We start from the raw sequence: 22,557 nt of genomic DNA on the forward strand, positions 1-22,557 counted from the left end.
AAGAATCCATAGGGTGCCAAAAGGATCCATAGGGTGCCATAGGGATCTGCAGGGTGCCATAAGAACCCATAGGGTGCTATAATGATCCAGAGTGCCATAAGAACCCATAGGGTGCCATAGGGGTCTGTAGAGTGCCATAGGGATCCATAGGGATCTATAGGGTGCCATAGGGATCTATAGGATGCTAAAACAATCCATAGGGTGCCATAAGAAACCCATAGGGATCCGTAGGGTGCCATAGGGATCTGTAGAGTGCCATAGGGATCCATAGGGATCTATAGGGTGCTAAAACAATCCATAGGGTGCCATAAGAACCCATAGGGATCCGTAGGGTGCCACAGGGATCTGTAGAGTGCCATAGGGATCCATAGGGATCTATAGGGTGCTAAAACAATCCATAGGGTGCCATAAGAACTCATAGGGATCTGTAGGGTGCCATAGGGATCTGTAGAGTGCCATAGGGATCCATAGGGATCTATAGGGTGCTAAAACAATCCATAGGGTGCCGTAAGAACCCATAGGGATCCGTAGGGTGCCATAGGGATCTGTAGAGTGCCATAGGGATCCATAGGGATCTATAGGGTGCTAAAACAATCCATAGGGTGCCATAAGAACCCATAGGGATCTGTAGGGTGCCATAGGGATCTGTAGAGTGCCATAGGGATCCATAGGGATCTATAGGGTGCTAAAACAATCCATAGGGTGCCATAAGAACCCATAGGGATCCGTAGGGTGCCATAGGGGTCTGCAGGGGGGGGTGTCGTGGGTTCTATTGGGGTCTGTCGGTGTCTGTTGTGACGCTCCGCCCCCCAGATGCGGCGCATCGTGGGCTCCGTGGGCTGCTGCATCGTGGGTCAGAGCGCGGAGCTGGTCCCTGCGGACCGGGCGCTGTACGGGCTGCGTGACGTCACCGCCACCGTGGACAGCGTCCCGCTCATCACCGGTAACGGGGGGACGGGCACGAGACCCCCCCCACATCCCGGCGGGGCCCGCGGGGCTTCACGGCGCCGCCCCCGCAGCGTCCATCCTCAGCAAGAAGGCGGCGGAGCGAGTCACGGCGCTGCTGCTCGACGTCAAGTTCGGGAGCGCCGCGTTGTGCCCCGACATGGACAGCGCGACCGAGCTGGCACGGAGCCTCGTGAGACACCCCCCATCATACCACCCCCTGACCACATCACCCCATATACCCCCCATAGCCCCCCATAGCCCCCCTTCCCAACCCCATCACCCCATAGCCGCCCCATAGCCCCCCTTCCCACCCCCATCACCCCATAGCCCCCCCATAGCCCCCCCTTCCCACCCCCATCTCCCCCATAGCCCCCCCATAGCCCCCCCTTCCAACCCCATCACCCCATAGCCGCCCCATAGCCCCCCCTTCCCAACCCCATCACCCCATAGCCGCCCCATAGCCCCCCCTTCCCACCCCCATCACCCCATAGCCGCCCCATAGCCCCCCCTTCCCAACCCCATCACCCCATAGCCGCCCCATAGCCCCCCCTTCCCAACCCCATCACCCCATAGCCCCCCCATAGCCCCCCTTCCCAACCCCATCACCCCATAGCCCCCCCATAGCCCCCCTTCCCAACCCCATCACCCCATAGCCGCCCCACATCCCCCCCTTCCCCACCCCCATCACCCCATAGCCCCCCCCATAGCTCCCCCTTCCCAACCCCATCACCCCATAGCCCCCCCACATCCCCCCCTTCCCACCCCCATCACCCCATAGCCCCCCCATAGCCCCCCCTTCCCAACCCATCACCCCATAGCCGCCCCACAGCCCCCTTCCCAACCCCATCACCCCATAGCCCCCCCATAGCCCCCCCTTCCCAACCCCATCACCCATAGCCGCCCCATAGCCCCCCCTTCCCAACCCCATCACCCCATAGCCCCCCCATAGCCCCCCCTTCCCAACCCCATCACCCCGTAGCCGCCCCATAGCCCCCCCTTCCCAACCCCATCTCCCCCATAGCCCCCTCTTCCCACCCCAATCTCCCCCATAGCCCCCCCATAGCCCCCCCTTCCCAACCCCATCACCCCGTAGCGCCCCCATAGCCCCCCTTTCCAACCCCATCGCCCCCATAGCCGCCCCATAGCCCCCCTTCCCAACCCCATCTCCCCCACAGCCTCCTTCCCACCCCCATCACCCCATAGCCCCCCCATAGGCCCCCCTTCCCACCCCCATCACCCCATATACCCCCCATAGCCCCCTTCCCACCCCCATCACCCCATAGCCCCCCCATAGCCCCCCCTTCCCCAACCCCATCACCCCATAGCCCCCCCATAGCCCCCCTTCCCAACCCCATCACCCCATAGCCGCCCCACATCCCCCCCTTCCCACCCCCATCACCCCATAGCCCCCCTTCCCACCCCATCTCCCCCATAGCCCCCCCATAGCCCCCCCTTCCCACCCCCATCACCCCATAGCCCCCCATAGCTCCCCCTTCCCACCCCCATCACCCCATAGCCCCCCCATAGCCCCCCCTTCCCAACCCCATCACCCCATAGCCGCCCCATAGCCCCCCCATAGCTCCCCCTTCCCACCCCCATCACCCCATAGCCCCCCCATAGCCCCCCCTTCCCACCCCCATCACCCCACAGCCCCCCCATTAGCCCCCCTTTCCCAACCCCATCACCCCATAGCCCCCCCCTTCCCAACCCCATCACCCCATAGCCCCCCCATAGCCCCCCCTTCCCAACCCTATCACCCCATAGCCGCCCCATAGCCCCCCCATAGCTCCCCCTTCCCACCCCCATCACCCCATAGCCCCCCCATAGCCCCCCTTCCCAACCCCATCACCCCATAGCCCCCCCATAGCCCCCCCTTCCCAACCCCATCACCCCATAGCCCCCCCATAGCCCCCCTTCCCAACCCCATCACCCCATAGCCCCCCATAGCCCCCCCCTTCCCAACCCCATCACCCCATAGCCGCCCCATAGCCCCCCTTCCCACCCCCATCACCCCATAGCCCCCCATAGCCCCCCTTCCCACCCCCATCACCCCATAGCCTCCCCATAGCCCCCCCTTCCCACCCCCATCACCCCATAGCCCCCCCATAGCCCCCCCTTCCCAACCCCATCTCCCCCATAGCCGCCCCATAGCCCCCCATTCCCACCCCCATCACCCCATAGCCCCCCCATAGCCCCCTCTTCCCAACCCCATCTCCCCATAGCCCCCCCTTCCCACCCCAATCTCCCCCATAGCCCCCCCATAGCCCCCCCTTCCCACCCCATCACCCCATAGCCGCCCCATAGCCCCCCATTCCCAACCCCATCACCCCATAGCCCCCCCACATCCCCCCCTTCCCACCCCCATCACCCCATAGCCCCCCCATAGCCCCCCCTTCCCAACCCCATCACCCCATAGCCCCCCCACATCCCCCCTTCCCACCCCCATCTCCCCCATAGCCCCCCCATAGCCCCCCCTTCCCACCCCCATCACCCCATAGCCCCCCCATAGCCCCCCCTTCCCACCCCCATCACCCCATAGCCGCCCCATAGCCCCCCCTTCCCACCCCCATCACCCCATAGCCGCCCCATAGCCCCCCTTCCCAACCCCATCTCCCCCATAGCCCCCCCATAGCCCCCCCTTCCCACCCCCATCACCCCATAGCCCCCCCATAGCCCCCCCTTCCCAACCCCATCACCCCATAGCCCCCCCCTTCCCAACCCCATCACCCCATAGCCGCCCCATAGCCCCCCCCTTCCCAACCCCATCACCCATAGCCCCCCCATAGCCCCCCCTTCCCAACCCCATCACCCCATATACCCCCCATAGCCCCCCCTTCCCACCCCCATCACCCCATAGCCCCCCCATAGCCCCCTCTTCCCACCCCCATCCCCCCCATATCCCCCCATATCCCACCCCCCGAAATCCCCCTTCCCACCCCCATCCCCCCCCATCCCAGCCCCCATCCCACCTCCATCCCCTCCATATCCCCCCTTCCCACCCCACCACCCTCATATCCCCCCTTCCCACCCCCATATCTCCCCCTTCCCAACCCCATCCCCCCATATCCCCCTTCCCAACCCCACCCCCCATATTCCACCCCCATCCCCCCATATTCCCCCCTTCTCACCCCCCCCATATCCCCCTCTTCCCACCCCCAACCCCCCCCATATATCCCCCTTCCCACCCCTATCCCCCCTTTCCACCCCCGTCCCCCAATGTCCCCCCCTTCCCACCCCCAAACCCCCCATATTCCCCCTTTCCCCCCCATATCCCCCCTTATCCCCCCATCTCCCCCATCCCCCCGTATCTCCCCCCCCAGGTATCTGTGGGTTCTGCTCTGGGGCTCCGCACGGCGGCGGTTCTGTCCCGCATGGACGAGCCCGTGGGTCGTTGCGTGGGGGCGGCGCTGGAGGTTCTGGAGTCGCTTCAGTGCATGGACGGACACGGCCCGGCCGAGCTCAGGGAGCTGGTCACCACCATGGGTGAGGGGCGGGGGGGGCGGGGGGAACGAGGGGGATATGGGATGGGGGGACAACGAGGGGGTCGGGGACGCAGCCCCCCCCCCCCAACCCAGCAGCCCCTCCCCCCCCCCCCACGTGGATGGACGCTGTGGGCCCCTCCGCCCCCCCCCACGCCCCCCCCTCCATCCCGCCCCCCCCCACGTGGATGGACGCTGTGGGCCCCTCCGCCCCCCCCCACGCCCCCCCCTCCATCCCGCCCCCCCCCCGTGGCTGGCCGCTCTGGGCCCCTCCGCCCCCCCCACTGCCCCCCTTCCATCCCGCCCCCCCCCACTCCCCCCACCATCCCCCCCTCCCCCCCAAGTGGGTGGCCGCTCTGGCCCCTCCGCCCCCCCCCACTCTCCCCTCCATCCCGCCCCCCCCCGCCCCGTTGCCCCCCCTCACCCCGGTTCTGTCGCAGGGGGGCTGCTGCTGTGGCTGTGCGGGATGGAGGCGACCCCGGAGCGGGGCGGGCAGCGGCTGGGCCGGGCGTTGGACGATGGTTCGGCCCGGAGCCGGTTCGAGGCGATGCTGGAGGCTCAGGGCGTCCCGGCCGACACCGCCCGAACCTTGTGCCGAGGGACCGACCCGCAGCGCAGACGGGTCCTGGGGGCGGCAACGAGCTGCGAGGAGCTGCGGGCAACGACCAGCGGTGACCGGGGGGGGGCTCCGCATTCAGCTCACAACCCCATATCCCCCTTCCCACCCCTATACCCCCATATCCCCCTCCCACCCCTATACCCCCATATCCCCCTTCCCACCCCTATACCCCATATCCCCCTTCCCACCCCTATACCCCCATATCCCCCTCCCACCCCTATACCCCCATATCCCCCTTCCCACCCCGATATAACCCCTAGACCCCCTTCCCACCCCTATACCCCATATCCCCCTTCCCACCCCTATATACCCCCATATCCCCCTTCCCACCCCTATAGTACCCCCATATCCCCCTTCTCACCCCTATCCCCCATATCCCCCTTCCCACCCCATACCCCCATATCCCCCTTCCCACCCCTATATACCCCATATCCCCCGTCCCACCCCTATACCCCCATATCCCCCCTTCCCACCCCTATACCCCCATATCCCCCTTCCCACCCCTATACCCCCATATCCCCCTTCCCACCCCTATAACCCCATATCCCCCTTATCACCCCTATACCCCCAGATCCCCCTTCCCACCCCTATACCCCCATATCCCCCTTCCCACCCCTATACCCCCATATCCCCCTTCCCATCCCAATATACCCCCATATCCCCCTTCCCACCCCTATACCCCCAGATCCCCCTTCCCACCCCTATACCCCCATATCCCCCTCCCCACCCCTATACCCCCATATCCCCCTTCCCACCCCTATACCCCATATCCCCTTCCCACCCCTATACCCCATATCCCCCTTCCCACCCCTATACCCCCAGATCCCCCTTTCAAAACCCCATCCCACCCCCATCCCTCCCATATGGCCCCTATCCCCCCATAGCCCCCTTCCCACACCCATCTCCCCCATCTCCCCCCTTTCCATCCCCCACCCCAATATTCCCCCCTTCCCCCTCCATCCCCCCCATGCCCCCCCCATAACCCCATCCCATCCACCCCATATCCCCCCTTCCCTCCCCCATCGACCCCCTTCCCACCCTCATCACCCTATATCCCCCCCATATCCCCCCTTCCCACCCCCATCCCCCCTCATATCCCCCCCATATCCCATCCCCATTTCCCCCATATACCCCTCTTCCCATCTCCCACATCCCCCCCATATCCCCCTTCCCACCCCCCCATATCACCCCCTTCCCACCCTCATCTCCCCCATATCCCCCCGTCTTCACCCCCATCCCCCCATATCCCTCTTCCAACCCCCCATCCCCCTTCCCACCCCCATATCCCCCCTTCCCATCCCCCACCCCAATATCCCCCCCATCCCCCCATATCCCAGCTTTCCCAGCCCCATCCCACCCCCATCCCCCCCATATCCCCCCTTCCCACCCCCAATCCCCCAAAATCCTTCCCTTCCCATCCCCATCCCCCTCATATCCCCCTTCCCACCCCCCATATCCCCCCCATATCGCCCCTTCCAACCCCCATCCACCTCATATCCCCCCCATATCCCATCCCCATCCCCCCCATATTCCCTCTTTCCCACCCCCATATCCCCCCCATATCCCCCATCCCACCCCCATCCCCCCCTATATCCCCCATATCCCCCATCCCACCCCTATCCCCCCATATCCCCCCCATATCCCCCATATCCCCCCCATATCCCCCATCCCACCCCTATCCCACCCCCATCCCCCCATATCCCCCATCTATCCCCCCCATATCCCCCCTTCCCACCCCCATCCCCCTCATATCCCCCCCATATCCCATCCCCATTCCCCCATATACCCCTCTTCCCATCTCCCACATCCCCCCCTTCCCACCCCATACCCCCATATCCCACCCATATCCCTCTTCCAACCCCCCCATATCCCCTTCCCCACCCCCATCCCTCCCATATCCCCCCTTCCCATCCCCCACCCCAATATCCCCCCCTTCACCCCCCATCCCCCCCATATCCCAGCTTTCCCAGCCCCATCCCACCCCCATCCCCCCATATCCCCCCTTCCCACCCCCAATCCCCCAAAATCCTTCCCTTCCAACCCCCATCCCCCCCACATCCCCCTTCCCACCCCCCATATCCCCCCCATATCCCCCCCTTCCCACCCCCCATATCCCCCCATATCCCCCCTTCCCACCCCCATCCCCCTTATATCCCCCACATATCCCCCCCATATCCCATCCCCATCTCCCCCATATTCCCCCTTTCCCACCCCCATCTCCCCCTTATACCCCCCCATCCCACCCCTATCCCCCCATACCCCCATATCCCCCCCTTTACACCCCCCACCCCCCCGTGTTGTCCAGGTTGTGTCCGCGCAGTGTTGGCGCTGCCGTTGGCGCAGACACTTCACGCTCTGGGAGCCGGACGGAACCGGGTCGGGGACCGGATCGACCCCAACGTGGGCGCGGAGCTGCTGGTGGCGGCCGGGCAGCGGCTGACGGAGGGTGAGGGGGGGGGGGGGTCACAGTACCGGGACCGGTGCCGTGTCCTGGTGCTGGTCCTGGTGCCGATCCCGGTGCTGTATCCCGGTGCTGGTCCCGGTGCCACATCCCAGTGCCTTATCCCGGTGCCGGTCCCGGTGCTGTCTCCCAGTGCCGTATCCCTGTGCTGGTCCCGGTCCCGGTTCCGGTGCTGGTCCCGGTGCTGGTCCCTGTGCTGGTCCCGGTCCCGGTCCCGGTGCTGGTCCCAGTGCCGTATCCCTGTGCTGGTCCCGGTGCCGGTCCCGGTACCGATCCCGGTGCCGTATCCCGGTGCTGGTCCCGGTTCTACATCCCAGTGCTGTGTCACGGTGCCGGTCCTGGTGCTGTCTCCCGGTGCCATATCCCTGTGCTGGTCCCGGTCCCGGTCCCGGTGCCGTATCCTGGTGCCAGTCCCGGTGCTGGTCCCGGTGCCAGATCCCTGGCGCTGGTCCCGGTGCCGTATCCCTGTGCTGGTCCCGGTGCCTTATCCCGGTACCGATCCCGGTGCTGTATCCCGATGCCGTGTCCCGGTGGCGTATCCCGGTGCCGGTCCCTGTGCTGTATCCCTGTGCCGGTCCCGGTGCCGTGTCCCGGTCCCGGTCCCGGTCCCAGTTCCGGTCCCGGTTCGGTTCCGATCTCTCGTTCCCGTTGCCCTCAGGTGACCCCTGGCTGCGGCTGCACCACAACGGCCACGTGGGGGCGGAGCAGCGCCGGGTTCTGCAGAGCGCGCTGCTGCTGGAACCGGAACCGGACACCGGAACCGGAACCGGGACCGGGACCGGGACCGACACCGGCCCCACCAGGCCGCCCCTCATCGCCGACATCGTCCTGCCCAGCGGGGCGGAGCAGCGATAACGGGGGAGCGGAGGATCCGGGCGGGGGGAGGATCCGCCAGGGGAGCAACGGGACCGGAACCGAACCGGACCGGAACCGAACCGAACCGGACCGAACCGGACCGGAACCGCAGCGACACCGAACCGACTCCAAACCGCAGCGACACCGAACCGGTCACGACCCACAGCGACACGGAACCGTCCCGAACCCTCAGCGACATCGAACCGGACCGGAACCGCAGCGACACCGGACCGGACCGGCAGCGACACCGGACCGTCCGATTGGCGGAACAGCGGAGCGGAACAGCGCCCCCTGCTGGGCAGAGCGCGACTGTCCTCACCGATAACTATCGGTGCACTATCATGGCACTATCGTGTCATAAAGAGCACTATAATGGCACTATCATGGCACTATCGTGTCATAAAGAGCACTATCACACTATCGTTGCACTATCGGGGCACTATCGTGGCACTATCATGTCATAAAGGCACTATCGTTGCACTATCGTGTCATAAAGAGCACTATCGTGGCACTATCATGGCACTGTCATGTCATAAAGGGCACTATCATGGCACTATCATGGCACTATCATGACACTATCATGGCACTATCATGTCATAAAGAGCACTATTGTGCAATACCATGTCATAAAGGGCACTATTGTGGCACTATCGTGGCACTATCGTAGCACTATCATGTCATAAAGGGCACTATTGTGCAATACCATGTCATAAAGGGCACTATCGTGGCACTATCATGGCACTATCGTGTCATAAAGGGCACTGTCGTGGCACTATTGTGGCACTATCATGTCATCAAGGGCACTATCATGGCACTATCATGCCGTAAAGGACACTATCGTGGCACTATCATGTCATCAAGGGCACTATCGTGACACTATCATGTCATAAAGAGCACTATCATGCAATACCATGTCATAAAGGGCACTATCGTGGCACTATCATGTCATAAAGGGCCCTATCATGGCACTATCATGGCACTATCATGGCACTATCGTGTCATAAAGGGCACTATCGTGGCACAATTGTGGCACTATTGTGGCACTATCATGGCTCTATCATGGCACTATCATGTCATAAAGGGCACTATCGTAGCACTATTGTGGCACTATCATGTCATCAAGGGCACTATCGTGCAATACCATGTCATAAAGCGCACTATCGTGGCACTATCGTGTCATCAAGGGCACTATCGTGACACTATCATGTCATAAAGAGCACTATCATGACACTATCATGTCGTAAAGTTGCACCTATCATGGCACTATCATGGCACTATCATTTCACTATCATGTAATAAAGGGCACTATCATGGCACTATCATGTCATAAAGAGCACTATCATGGCACTATCGTGGCACTGTCATGTCATCAAGGGCACTATCATGACACTATCATAGCACTATTGTGTCATAAAGGGCGCTATCGTGGCACTGCCATGTCAGAAATGGCACTATCATGGCACAAAGGGCACTACCGTGACACTATCATGGCACTATCGTGACACTATCGTGACAATATCGTGACAATATCGTGATATAAAGAGCACTATTATGGCCCTGTTGAGTCACAGATGACGCTGTGGTGGCACAAAGGGCGCTATCAGGGCACGAAGGGCACTATTGTGGCACAAAGGGCGCTATTATGGTTCTATCATGGCACAAAGGGCACTATCAAGCACTATTGTGGCACTATTGTGGCACAAAGGGTGCTATTATGGCTCTATCATGGCACAAAGGGCACTATCAGGGCACCATTGTGGCACTATTGTGGCACAAAGGGTGCTATTATGGCTCTATCATGGCACAAAGGGCACTATCAAGCACTATTGTGGCACAAAGGGCGCTACTATGGCTCTATCATGGCACTATCGTGGCACTATCAAGCACTATTGTGGCACTGCTGTGGCACAAAGGGCCCCGTCATGGCACAGAGGGCACTACTGTGGCACCATCATGGCACTGATTGAACCACTGTGACGTGACTGATGCAGTCATGGCACTATAGAGGCACCGTTGTGGCACTACTGTGGCACCAGTGTGACACTATTGAGGCACTATTGTGGCACCATTGAGGCACTATTGGGGCACTATTGAGGCACTATTGAGGCACTATTGAGGCACTATTGTGACACTACTGTGGCACCAGTGTGACACTATTGAGGCACTATTGTGACACTATTGAGGCACCATTGTGGCACCATTGTGGCACTATTGATGCACTATTGTGGCACTACTGTGGCACCAGTGTGACACTATTGAGGCACTACTGTGGCACTATTGAGGCACTATCGTGTCACTATTGAGGCACTATCGTGTCACTATTGTGGCACCATTGAGGCACTATTAAGGCACTATTGTAGCACTATTGAGGCACTATCGAGGCACTATTGTAGCACCATTGTGACACTATTGAGGCACTATTGTGGCACCATTGTGGCACTATTGCGGCACCATTGTGGCACCATTGTGGCACTATTGAGGCACCATTGTGGCACTATTGTGGCACTATTGTGGCACCACTGAGGCACTATTGAGGCACTATTGAGGCACCATTGTGGCACTATTGAGGCACTATTGTGGCACTATTGTAGCACTATTGTGGCACTATTGTAGCACTATTGTGGCACCATTGTGGCACTATTGGGGCACTATTGGGGCACTATTGTGGCACTATTGAGGCACTATTGAGGCACTATTGAGGCACTATTGTGGCACTATTGAGGCACTATTGTGGCACCATTGTGGCACTATTGAGGCACTATTGAGGCACTATTGAAGCACTATTGTGGCACTACTGAGGCACTATTGAGGCACTATTGAGGCACTATTGTGGCACTATTGAGGCACTATTGTGGCACTATTGAGGCACTATTGTGGCACCATTGTGGCACTATTGAGGCACTATTGAGGCACCATTGTGGCACTATTGAGGCACTATTGAGGCACCATTGTGGCACTATTGAGGCACTATTGAGGCACTATTGAAGCACCATTGTGGCACTATTGAAGCACCATTGTGGCACCATTGTGGCACCATTGTGGCACTATTGAGGCACCATTGTGGCACTATTGTAGCACTATTGTGGCACCATTGTGGCACTATTGAGGCACCATTGAGGCACTATTGAAGCACCATTGTGGCACCATTGTGGCACCATTGTGGCACTATTGAGGCACCATTGAGGCACCATTGTGGCACTATTGAGGCACTATTGAAGCACTATTGAGACGCTACTGTGGCACCACTGAGGCTCCATTGTGGCACAATTGAGACACTATTGAGGCACCATTGTGGAACTATTGAGGCACTATTGAGGCACTATTGAGGCACCATTGTGGCACTATTGAGGCACTATTGAGGCACTATTGAGGCACCATTGTGGCACCATTGTGGCACTATTGAGGCGCTATTGAGGCACTATTGAGGCACTATTGAGGCACCATTGAGGCACTATTGAGGCACCATTGTGGCACTATTGAGGCACTATTGTGGCACGATTTTGGCACCGCTGTGGCACCATTGAGGCACTATTGTCACACCATTGTGGCACTATTGTGGCACCATTGAGACACTATTGAGGCACTATTGTGTCACTATTGAGGCACTATTGTAGCACTGTTGAGGCACCATTGTGGCACCATTGAGGCACTATTGCAGCACTATTGAGGCACTATTGAGGCACTATTGTGGCACTATTGAGGCACTATTGAGGCATTATTGAGGCACTATTGAGGCACTATTGAGGCACTATTGTAGCACTATTGAGGCACTATTGTAGCACCATTGTGGCACCATTGAAGCACTATTGAAGCACTATTGAAGCACTATTGTGGCACTATTGTGGCACTACTGAGGCACTATTGAGGCACTATTGAAGCACTATTGTGGCACCATTGTGGCACTATTGTGGCACTACTGTGGCACTATTGCAGCACCATTGTGGCACCACTGTAACACTATTGTCACACCATTGTGGCACCATTGTGACACTATTGTCACACCATTGTGGCATCATTGAGGCACTATTGTGACACTATTGTGGCACCACTGAGGCTCCATTGTGGAACTACTGTGGCACTATTATGGCACTACTGTGGCACCATTGAGGCACTATTGAGGCACTATTGTGGCACCATTGAGGCACTATTGTGGCACTATTGAGGCACTAGTGAAGCACTATTGTAGCACTATTGTGGCGCCATTGTGGCACTATTGGGGCACCATTGTGGCACTATTGTGGCACTATTGAGGCACTATTGTGGCACTATTGTCACACCATTGTGGCACCATTGAGGCACTATTGAGGCACCATTGTGGCACCATTGTGGCACTATTGTGGCACTATTGTAGCACTATAGAGGCACTATTGAGGCACCATTGAGGCACTATTGAGGCACTATTGAGGCACCATTGTGGCACCAGTGTGACACTATTGAGGCACTACTGTGGCACTATTGGGGCACTATTGAGGCACTAATGTGGCACAAGTGTGACACTATTGGAGGCACTACTGTGGCACTATTGAGGCAGCATTGTGGCACCATTGAAGCACTATTGAAGCACTACTGTAGCACTATTGTGGCACTATTGAGGCACTATTGTGGCACCACTGAGACACTATTGTGGCACCATTAAGGCACTATTGTGGCACTACTGTGGCACTATTGCAGCACCATTGTGTCACTATTCTGGCACCATTGTGGCACCATTGGGGCACCATTGTGGCACTATTGTGGCACCATTGTGGCACTATTGTGTCTCTACTGTTGCACTATTGCAGCGAGGTGGCGCTGTTGTGTCACACACTGCCCAGTTGTGCCCCACGTTGGTGCTGCTCTGCTGCAGGTCGCACCGTGGTGGCACTATTGTGGCACTAATGACACTCGTGGCACCGTTATGGCACTACTATGGCACTACTATGGCACTATTATGGCACTATTATGGCACTATTACGGCACTACTATGGCACCATTACGGCACTACTATGGCACCATTACGGCACTATTACGGCACTATTACGGCACCATTACGGCACTACTATGGCACCATTACGGCACTATTACGGCACCATTACGGCACTACTATGGCACTACTATGGCACTATTACAGCACCATTATGGCACTATTATGGCACTACTATGGCACTATTACAGCACCATTATGGCACTATTATGGCACTACTATGGCACTATTATGGCACCATTACGGCACTACTATGGCACTACTATGGCACCATTATGGCACTACTATGGCACCATTATGGCACTACTATGGCACTATTACGGCACTATTGTGGCACTATTATGGCACTATTATGTCACCATTATGGCACTATTACAGCACCATTATGGCACTATTATGGCACTACTATGGCACTATTATGGCACTACTATGGCACTATTATGGCACCATTATGTCACCATTATGGCACTATTATGGCACTACTATGGCACTATTATGGCACCATTATGGCACTATTATGGCACCATTATGGCACTATTATGGCACTATTATGGCACTACTATGGCACTATTATGGCACTACTATGGCATTACTATGGCACTATTATGGCACTATTATGGCACTATTACGGCACCATTATGGCACTATTATGGCACTACTATGGCACTATTACGGCACTACTATGGCACTATTATGGCACCATTATGGCACTACTATGGCACTATTACGGCACTACTATGGCACTATTGTGGCACTATTATGGCACTATTATGGCACTACTATGGCACTTCTAAGGCACTACTAAGGCACTACTATGGCACTATTACGGCACTATTACGGCACTACTATGGCACCATTATGGCACTATTATGGCACTACTATGGCACTATTATGGCACTACTATGGCACTACTATGGCACTATTACGGCACTATTATGGCACTATTATGGCACTATTACGGCACTATTATGGCACTATTATGGCACTACTAAGGCACTACTATGGCACTATTGTGGCACTATTATGGCACTATTATGGCACTACTATGGCACTTCTAAGGCACTACTAAGGCACTACTATGGCACTATTACGGCACTATTACGGCACTACTATGGCACTATTACAGCACCATTATGGCACTATTATGGCACTACTATGGCACTACTATGACACTATTACAGCACCATTATGGCACTACTATGGCACTATTACAGCACCATTATGGCACTATTATGGCACTATTACAGCACCATTATGGCACATGTGGAACCCACATCCCTCCTTCCCGGGGGGGGGTGTGCCCCATTCCTCACCCCCCCGAGCTGCATTTAAGGGATGTGGGGTGGTCTCCACTGTTGGCTCCATGGCCCCAAACCCCCCCGGTTTGGCCCCAAATCCCAAAGGGGGTTGGGGGGGAGGGGGGGGGTTGTGATGGAGCACAACAGCTGGGGAGGAGCGGACAAAGAGTGTCTGTGGGGCCAGGGGCAGCTGCTGTGTGCTATGTGCTATGGGGGGCAGGGCTGCTATGGGGTGACTGGGGGGGATCGGCGGCTTTGGGGGTTTTTGGGAATGGGATCGGGCTCCTCTTGGGGAGGAGGGGGGAAGTTTGGGGGCAGAATTGGGGGGAGGGGTTGGGATGGGGGCCAAGGTTGGGGTTGTGGGGTGGGGAGTAGGGTTTGGGATTTGGGGTCAGGGTTGGGGGGAGGGTATAAGGTGGGGGGCAGGGTTATGGGATGGGGTTGTGGGGTGGGGAGTAGGGTTTGGGATTTGGGGTCAGGGTTGGAGGGAGGGTATGGGGTGGGAGGCAGGGTTATGGGTTGGGGTTGGGGAGTAGGGTTTGGGATTTGGGGTTAGGGGGGAGGGTATAAGGTGGGGGGCAGGGTTATGGGATGGGGTTGGGGGGCAGGGTTATGGGTTGGGGTTAGAATTGGGGGTTGGGGGGCAGGGTTAGGGGTCATGGATAAAGGCAGAGGTTGGGGTTAGGGGTCAGGGTTGGGGGTTAGGGTCAGGATTAGGGGATGGGGGTTAGGGCTAGGGGTCGGGTTAGAGGTTAGGGGTCGGGTTGGGGGGCAGGGTTAGGTTGAGATATTGGTAGCTGCAACAACACCAATGGGGCCAGTATTGGAGACTATAATGGGGCACCAATAGGGTCGCCAAGGGGGCTGGCGGGTGGGGGTCTGTGTGGGTCCGCTGTGGGGCAGATGGGTGTATATGGGGGTGCTCAGCCTCCTCCATCTTCCCTCTTCTCCCCTCTCCCTCTCTCTGCCCCCTCCCCCTCCCCTCTTCTCCCTCTCCCTTCCCCTCCTCTCCTTCTCTCCTCCCTCCCCCCAACTCCCCTCTCCCCCCTCCCCCATCTCCTCTCTCTGTCCCCCTTCCCCCCTCCCCTCTTCTCCCTCTCCCTTCCCCCTCCCTCCCCTCTTCTCCCTTCCCCCCATCTCCCCTCTCCCCATCCCCCCCCTCCCATTCCTCTCCCTCCCCTTCCCTCTCCCCTCTCTTTCTCCCCTCCCCATCTCTCCTTTCCCCCTCCCTCTCCCCCATCCCCCCATCTCCTCTCTTCCCCCCTCCCCTTTTTCACCCTCAGCCTCTCAGCCATCTCTCCCCCTCCCCTCCCACCTCTCCCCCCTCCTTCCTCCCCCCTCCATCTTCCCTCTTCTCCCCTCTCCCTCTCTCTGCCCCCCCTTCCCCTCCACTCTTCTCCCTCTCCCTTCCCCCTGTCTCCTCCTCCCCCCATCTCCCCTCTCCCCATCCCCCCCATCTCTCCTCTTTCCCCCCCCCCTTTTCACCCTCAACCTTCCCCCCATCTCTCCCCCTCCCCTCTCCCTTCTCCTCCTCCCCCTCTCCCCCCTCTTTACTTCCCTCTTCTCCCCTCTCCCTCTCTCTGCCCCCTCCCCCCACTCTTCCCCCTCTCCCTCCCCCCATCTCCCCTCCCCCATCCCCCCCTCTCTCCCATTCTCTCCCTCTCCCCCCTCCCTTCCCTCTCCCCATTCCCTTCTCCTCCTCACTCCCCCCCCCCCCCATTGCTCTCCCCATCTCCCCCTCCCCCTCTTCTTCTCCCTCCCCCCCCCGCCCCCCACCCCCCCACCGAATACCGCAGCGATGCGTCAATGATCGCACAGAGAACAACGGAGCGACGGCGGCAGCGGCGATGGGGGGGGGGACAATGGGAGGAGACGTGGGGGGGATATGGGGGGGATATGGGGGGATATGGGGGGACGTGGGGGGTATGGGGGGATATGGGGGGATATGGGGGGAACTTGGGGGGCTCCGAGTCCAGGGAGCAGTGCCCCAAAGCCATCCGTGTGCTCTGCCCCACATACAGCCCCACACAGCTCCAAAACTGCCCCACACATACAGCCCTACACCCAGCCCCACATACAACCCCACACATACAGCCCTATATACAGCCCCACACATACAGCCCCACACAGCTCCAAAACTGCCCCACACATACAGCCCCATAACAGCCCCATAACAGCACACATACACCCCCCATGTTATTCCCCCAATCCCTTTCTCCACCAATCCCATTCCCTGCCCCATTCCTGCCCCACTGACCCTTTCCTGCCCCATGGATCCCATTCCCCATCCCCCAACCCCATCTCTGCCCCACTGACCCCATTCCCTGACCCCATTCCACCCCACTGACCCCATTCTGTCCCTCTGACCCCTTTCTCCATCCCTGACCCCCTCCCCATCCCATTGCCCCCCATTCTCGCCCTACTTCCCCCCCCGCACCCCACTGCCCCCACTTTCCCCCCCTGTCCCCATCCCCACCCCACTGCTCCCTTCCCCACCCCATTCCCTCCCTCCCCACCCCACTGTCGTCACTCCCTCATCCCATTTCCCCCTTCCCCACCCCACCGCCCCCCACTCCCTGCCCCACTGACCCCATCCCTGCCCCACTGTCTCCTTCCCCACCCCACTTCCACCCTCCCCACCCCACTCCCTCCCTCCCTGATCCCATTTTCCCCCTCCCCACCCCACAGATCCCATCCCAGCCCCATATCCCCCCTCCCCACCCCATAGATCCCATCCCAGCCCCATATCCCCCCCTCCCCACCCCATAGATCCCATCCCAGCCCCATATCCCCCCTCCCCGCCCCACAGACCCCATCTCCGCCCCATATCCCCCCTCCCCACCCCACAGATCCCATCCCAGCCCCATATCCCCCCTCCCCACCCCCACAGACCCCATCCCCGCCCCATATCCCCCCTCCCCACCCCATAGATCTCATCCCATCCCCATATCCCCCTCCCCACCCCATAGATCCCATCCCCGCCCCATATCCCCCCTCCCCACCCCACAGACTCCATCCCCGCCCCATATCCCCCCTCCCCACCCCATAGATCCCATCCCAGCCCCATATCCCCCCTCCCCACCCCATAGATCCCATCCCAGCCCCATATCCCCCCTCCCCGCCCCACAGACCCCATCTCCGCCCCATATCCCCCCTCCCCACCCCATAGATCCCATCCCAGCCCCATATCCCCCCTCCCCACCCCATAGATCCCATCCCAGCCCCATATCCCCCCTCCCCGCCCCACAGACCCCATCCCCGCCCCATATCCCCCCTCCCCACCCCATAGATCCCATCCCCGCCCCATACCCCCCCTCCCCGCCCCATATCCCCCCTCCCCACCCCACAGACCCCATCCCCGCCCCATACCCCCCCTCCCCGCCCCATATGCCCCTCCCCACCCCACAGCCCCCCATCCCCGCCCCATATCCCCCCTCCCCACCCCATAGATCCCATCCCAGCCCCATATCCCCCCTCCCCGCCCCATATCCCCCCTCCCAGCCCCAAATCCCTCCCCCCATTCCCCCCCATCCCCCCGTTCCTCCCCGCCCCCCATCATCTCCCCATTGCCAGCTGGCGGCCGCGGCACCGCGATCCTACAGGGTGACACAGCGGCTCCCGGCCCTATGGGGCGCGGTGGGGCCGGAGCGGCCCTAATATGGACATGGGGCCGCGTGTGAGTCACACACCGACCGTCCGTCTGTCCGCAAAGCGACCCCGGGGGGCAACGGGGGGGGAGGGGACACGGGGACGGAGCGTGACGTGATTGTATGGGAACGTGGGGGAGGGATGGGAGAGAGGGGGGGTCCTATAGGAACACAGAGAGGGGGGCGATTGGGAACAGGACACTGTGGGGTCGTGGGCTGTGATGGGAGGGTGATGTGATCCTATAGGAACACAGAGAGGGGTGTGATTGGGAACATGGGAATATGGGGTCGTGAGCTGTGATGGGATGGTGATGTGACCCTATAGGAACATGGGCTGGGAGGGTGATGTAGGAACATGGGAACGTGGCCTGTATTGGGAGCACAGTGTGATCCTATAGGAACACATAGAGGGGTGTGATGTGGGAACACGAGAATATGGGGTCGTGAGCTGTGATGGGAGGGTGATGTGACCCTATAGGAACACATAGAGGGGTTGATGTGGGAACATGGGAATTATAGGGTCATAGACTGTAATGGGATGGTGATGTGATCCTATAGGAACATGGGCTGGGAGGGTGATGTAGGAACACAGGAATATGGGGTTGTGGGCTGTGATGGGATGGTGATGTGATCCTATAAGAACATGGGCTGTATTGGGAGCACAGTGTGACCCTATAGGAACACATAGAGGGGTTGATGTGGGAACATGGAACTGTGGGGTCATGGGCTGTAATGGGATGGTGATGTGATCCTATAGGAACATGGGCTGGGAGGGTGATGTGGGAATACATCAGTGTGGGGTCGTGGGCTGCAATGGGGAGGTGATGTGACCCTATAGGAACACACAGAGGGGTTGATGTGGGAACATGGAACTGTGGGGACATGGGCTGTGATGGGATGGTGATGTGATCCTATAGGAACACAGACCGTGTTGGGAGTGTGATGTGGGATCAGGGGGTGGTGGGGTCATGGGCTGTGCTGGGAGGGTGATGTGATCCTATAGGAACACATAGAGGGGTTGATGTGGGAACATGGAACTGTGGGGTCGTGGACTGTAATGGGATGGTGATGTGGCCCTATAGGAACACAGGCTGGGAGGGTGATGTGGGAATACAGGAATATGGGGTCGTGAGCTGTGATGGGATGGTGATGTGACCCTATAGGAACACATAGAGGGGTTGATGTGGGAACATGGAACTGTGGGGTCATGGGCTGTAATGGGATGGTGATGTGACCCTATAGGAACACAGACCGTGTTGGGACTGTGATGTGGGATCAGGGGGTGGTGGGGTCATGGGCTGTGATGGGAGGGTGATGTGACCCTATAGGAACATGGGCTGGGGGGGTGATGTAGGAACATGGGAACATGGGCTGTATTGGGAGCATGGTGTGATCCTATAGGAACACATAGAGGGGTTGATGTGGGAACATGGAACTGTGGGGTCATGGGCTGTAATGGGATGGTGATGTGACCCTATAGGAACATGGGCTGGGAGGGTGATGTAGGAACATGGGAACATGGGCTGTATTGGGAGCATGGTGTGATCCTATAGGAACACACAGAGGGGTGTGATGTGGGAACATGGGAATGTGGGGTTGTGGGCTGTGTTGGGGAGGTGATGTGACCCTATAGGAACATGGGCTGGGATGGGGATGTGGGAATACATCAGTGTGGGGTCGTGGGCTGTGATGGGGAGGGTGATGTGATCCTATAGGAACACAGACCGTGTCGGGAGTGTGATGTGGGATCAGGGGGTGGTGGGGTCATGGGCTGTGATGGGAGGGTGACGTGACCCTATAGGAACACAGGCTGGGGGGGTGATGTGGGAACATGGGAACATGGGCTGTATTGGGAGCACGGTGTGATCCTATGGGAACACATAGAGGGGTGTGATGTGGAAACACAGGAATATGGGGTCATGGGCTGTGATGGGGTGGTGATCTGATCCTATAGGAACATGGGCTGGGAGGGTGATGTGGGAATACAGGAATATGGGGTCGTGGGCTGTGATGGGAGGGTGATGTGGCCCTATAGGAACACATAGAGGGGTGTGATGTGGGAACATGGGAATATGGGCTGTATTGGGAGCACAGTGTGATCCTATGGGAACACATAGAGGGGTGTGATGTGGGAACACAGGAATATGGGGTTGTGGGCTGTAATGGGATGGTGATGTGATCCTATAGGAACATGGGCTGGGAGGGTGATGTGGGAACATGGGAACATGGCCCGTATTGGGAGCATGGTGTGAACTTATAGGAACACATAGAGGGGAGTGATGTGGGAACATGCGAATATGGGGTCGTGAGCTGTGATGGGAGGGTGACGTGATCCTATAAGAACATGGGCTGTATTGGGAGCACAGTGTGATCCTATAGGAACACATAGAGGGGTGTGATGTGGGAACATGGGAATATGGGGTCATGGGCTGTGATGGGAGGGTGATGTGGCCCTATAGGAACATGGGCTGGGATGGGGATGTGGGAATACATCAGTGTGGGGTCGTGGGCTGTGATGGGAGGGTGACGTGATCCTATAGGAACATGGGCTGTATTGGGAGCACGGTGTGATCCTTATAGGAACATATATAGGGGTGTGATGTGGGAACACGGCACTGTGGGGTCGTAGGCTGTGATGGGATGGTGATGTGACCCTATAGGAACACAGACTGGGGGGGTGATGTGGGAACATGGGAACATGGGCTGTATTGGGAGCACGGTGTGATCCTATAGGAACACATAGAGGGGTGTGATGTGGGAACATTGGAATATGGGGTCGTGGGCTGTGATGGGATGGTGATGTGACCCTATAGGAACATGGGCTGGGAGGGTGATGTGGGAATACATCAGTGTGGGGTCGTGGGCTGTGATGGGATGGTGATGTGACCCTATAGGAACACAGGCTGGGGGGGTGATGTAGGAACATGGGAACATGGCCCGTATTGGGAGCATGGTGTGATCCTATGGGAACATATATAGGGGTGTGATGTGGGAACAGGGCACTGTGGAGTTGTAGGCAGTGATGGGATGGTGATGTGATCCTATAGGAACATGGGCTGGGAGGGTGATGTGGGAATACATCAGTGTGGGGTCGTAGGCTGTGATGGGATGGTGATGTGATCCTATAGGAACACATAGAGGGGTTGATGTGGGAACATGGAACTGTGGGGTCATGGACTGTAATGGGATGGTGATGTGGCCCTATAGGAACATGGGCTGGGAGGGTGATGTGGGAACATGGGAACATGGGCTGTATTGGGAGCATGGTGTGATCCTATAGGAACACACAGAGGGGTGTGATGTGGGAACATGGGAATGTGGGGTTGTGGGCTGTAATGGGGTGGTGATGTGATCCTATAGGAACATGTTCTGGGAAGGTGATGTGGGATTATGGGATGGGAAATGGATCACAGCCCTATTGGGACATGATGTGGGGTTATGGGATGGGGGATGGGATCATTGGGACTATGATGTGGGATTATGGGATGGGATCACAGCCCTTTTGGGACCATGATGTGGGGTTATGGGATGGGGGATGGGATCACAGCCCTATTGGGACCATGATGTGGGGTTATGGGATGGGGGATGGAATCATTGGGACCATGATGTGGGGTTATGGGATGGGATCACAGCCCTATTGGGACCATGATGTTGGGTTATGGGATGGGGGATGGGATCACAGCCCTATTGGGACCATGATGTGGGGTTATGGGATGGGGGATGGGATCACAGCCCTATTGGGACCATGATGTGGGATTATGATATGGGAAATGGATCACGGCCCTATTGGGACCATGATGTGGGGTTATGGGATGGGGGATGGGATAACAGCCCTATTGGGACCATGATGTGGGGTTATGGGATGGGATCACAGCCCTATTGGGACCGTGATGTGGGGTTATGGGATGGGATCACAGCCCTATTGGGACCATGATGTGGGGTTATGGGATGGGGGATGGGATAACAGCCCTATTGGGACCATGATGTGAGGTTATGGGATGGGGGATGGGATCACAGCCCTATTGGGACCGTGATGTGGCTTTATGGGATGGGGGGATGGGATCACAGCCATGACGATCCCATGTGTCTAATTAGGGTCGGGACAATCCCATGTGTCTAATTAGGGTCGGGTTGGGTTGGAGACCTTTGTGGTCTTCTCCAGCCTTAATGACTGTGTTTTTAATTTTAATTAGCATCATGGCGGGTTATTGGGGTTGGATTGGTGACCCCACAGCTCCCTTCTGACCTTAATGACCCCATGATTCTAATTAGGGTGGTGGTGGGAGT

At 58.5% G+C, this 22,557-nt stretch overlaps 1 protein-coding gene across 1 annotated transcript; it reads left to right on the forward strand.

Annotated features, from left to right (window-relative positions):
• The first annotated feature begins 6 nt into the window (after window positions 1-6).
• Window positions 7-8,873, forward strand: TYMP (thymidine phosphorylase). The gene is made up of 6 exons (XM_085533209.1): window positions 7-943; window positions 1,020-1,138; window positions 4,269-4,431; window positions 4,868-5,098; window positions 7,352-7,492; window positions 8,166-8,873. The coding sequence occupies exons 1-6, from the start codon at window positions 814-816 to the stop codon at window positions 8,360-8,362; spliced, it is 981 nt and encodes a 326-aa protein (XP_085389335.1). The 5' UTR covers window positions 7-813; the 3' UTR covers window positions 8,363-8,873.
• Window positions 8,874-22,557: the final 13,684 nt, after the last annotated feature.

The sequence above is a fragment of the Coturnix japonica genome, unplaced genomic scaffold (genome assembly GCF_054131305.1).
Source record: "Coturnix japonica strain WE unplaced genomic scaffold, WE-NBRP24 Scf055, whole genome shotgun sequence".
NCBI lineage: Eukaryota > Metazoa > Chordata > Aves > Galliformes > Phasianidae > Coturnix > Coturnix japonica.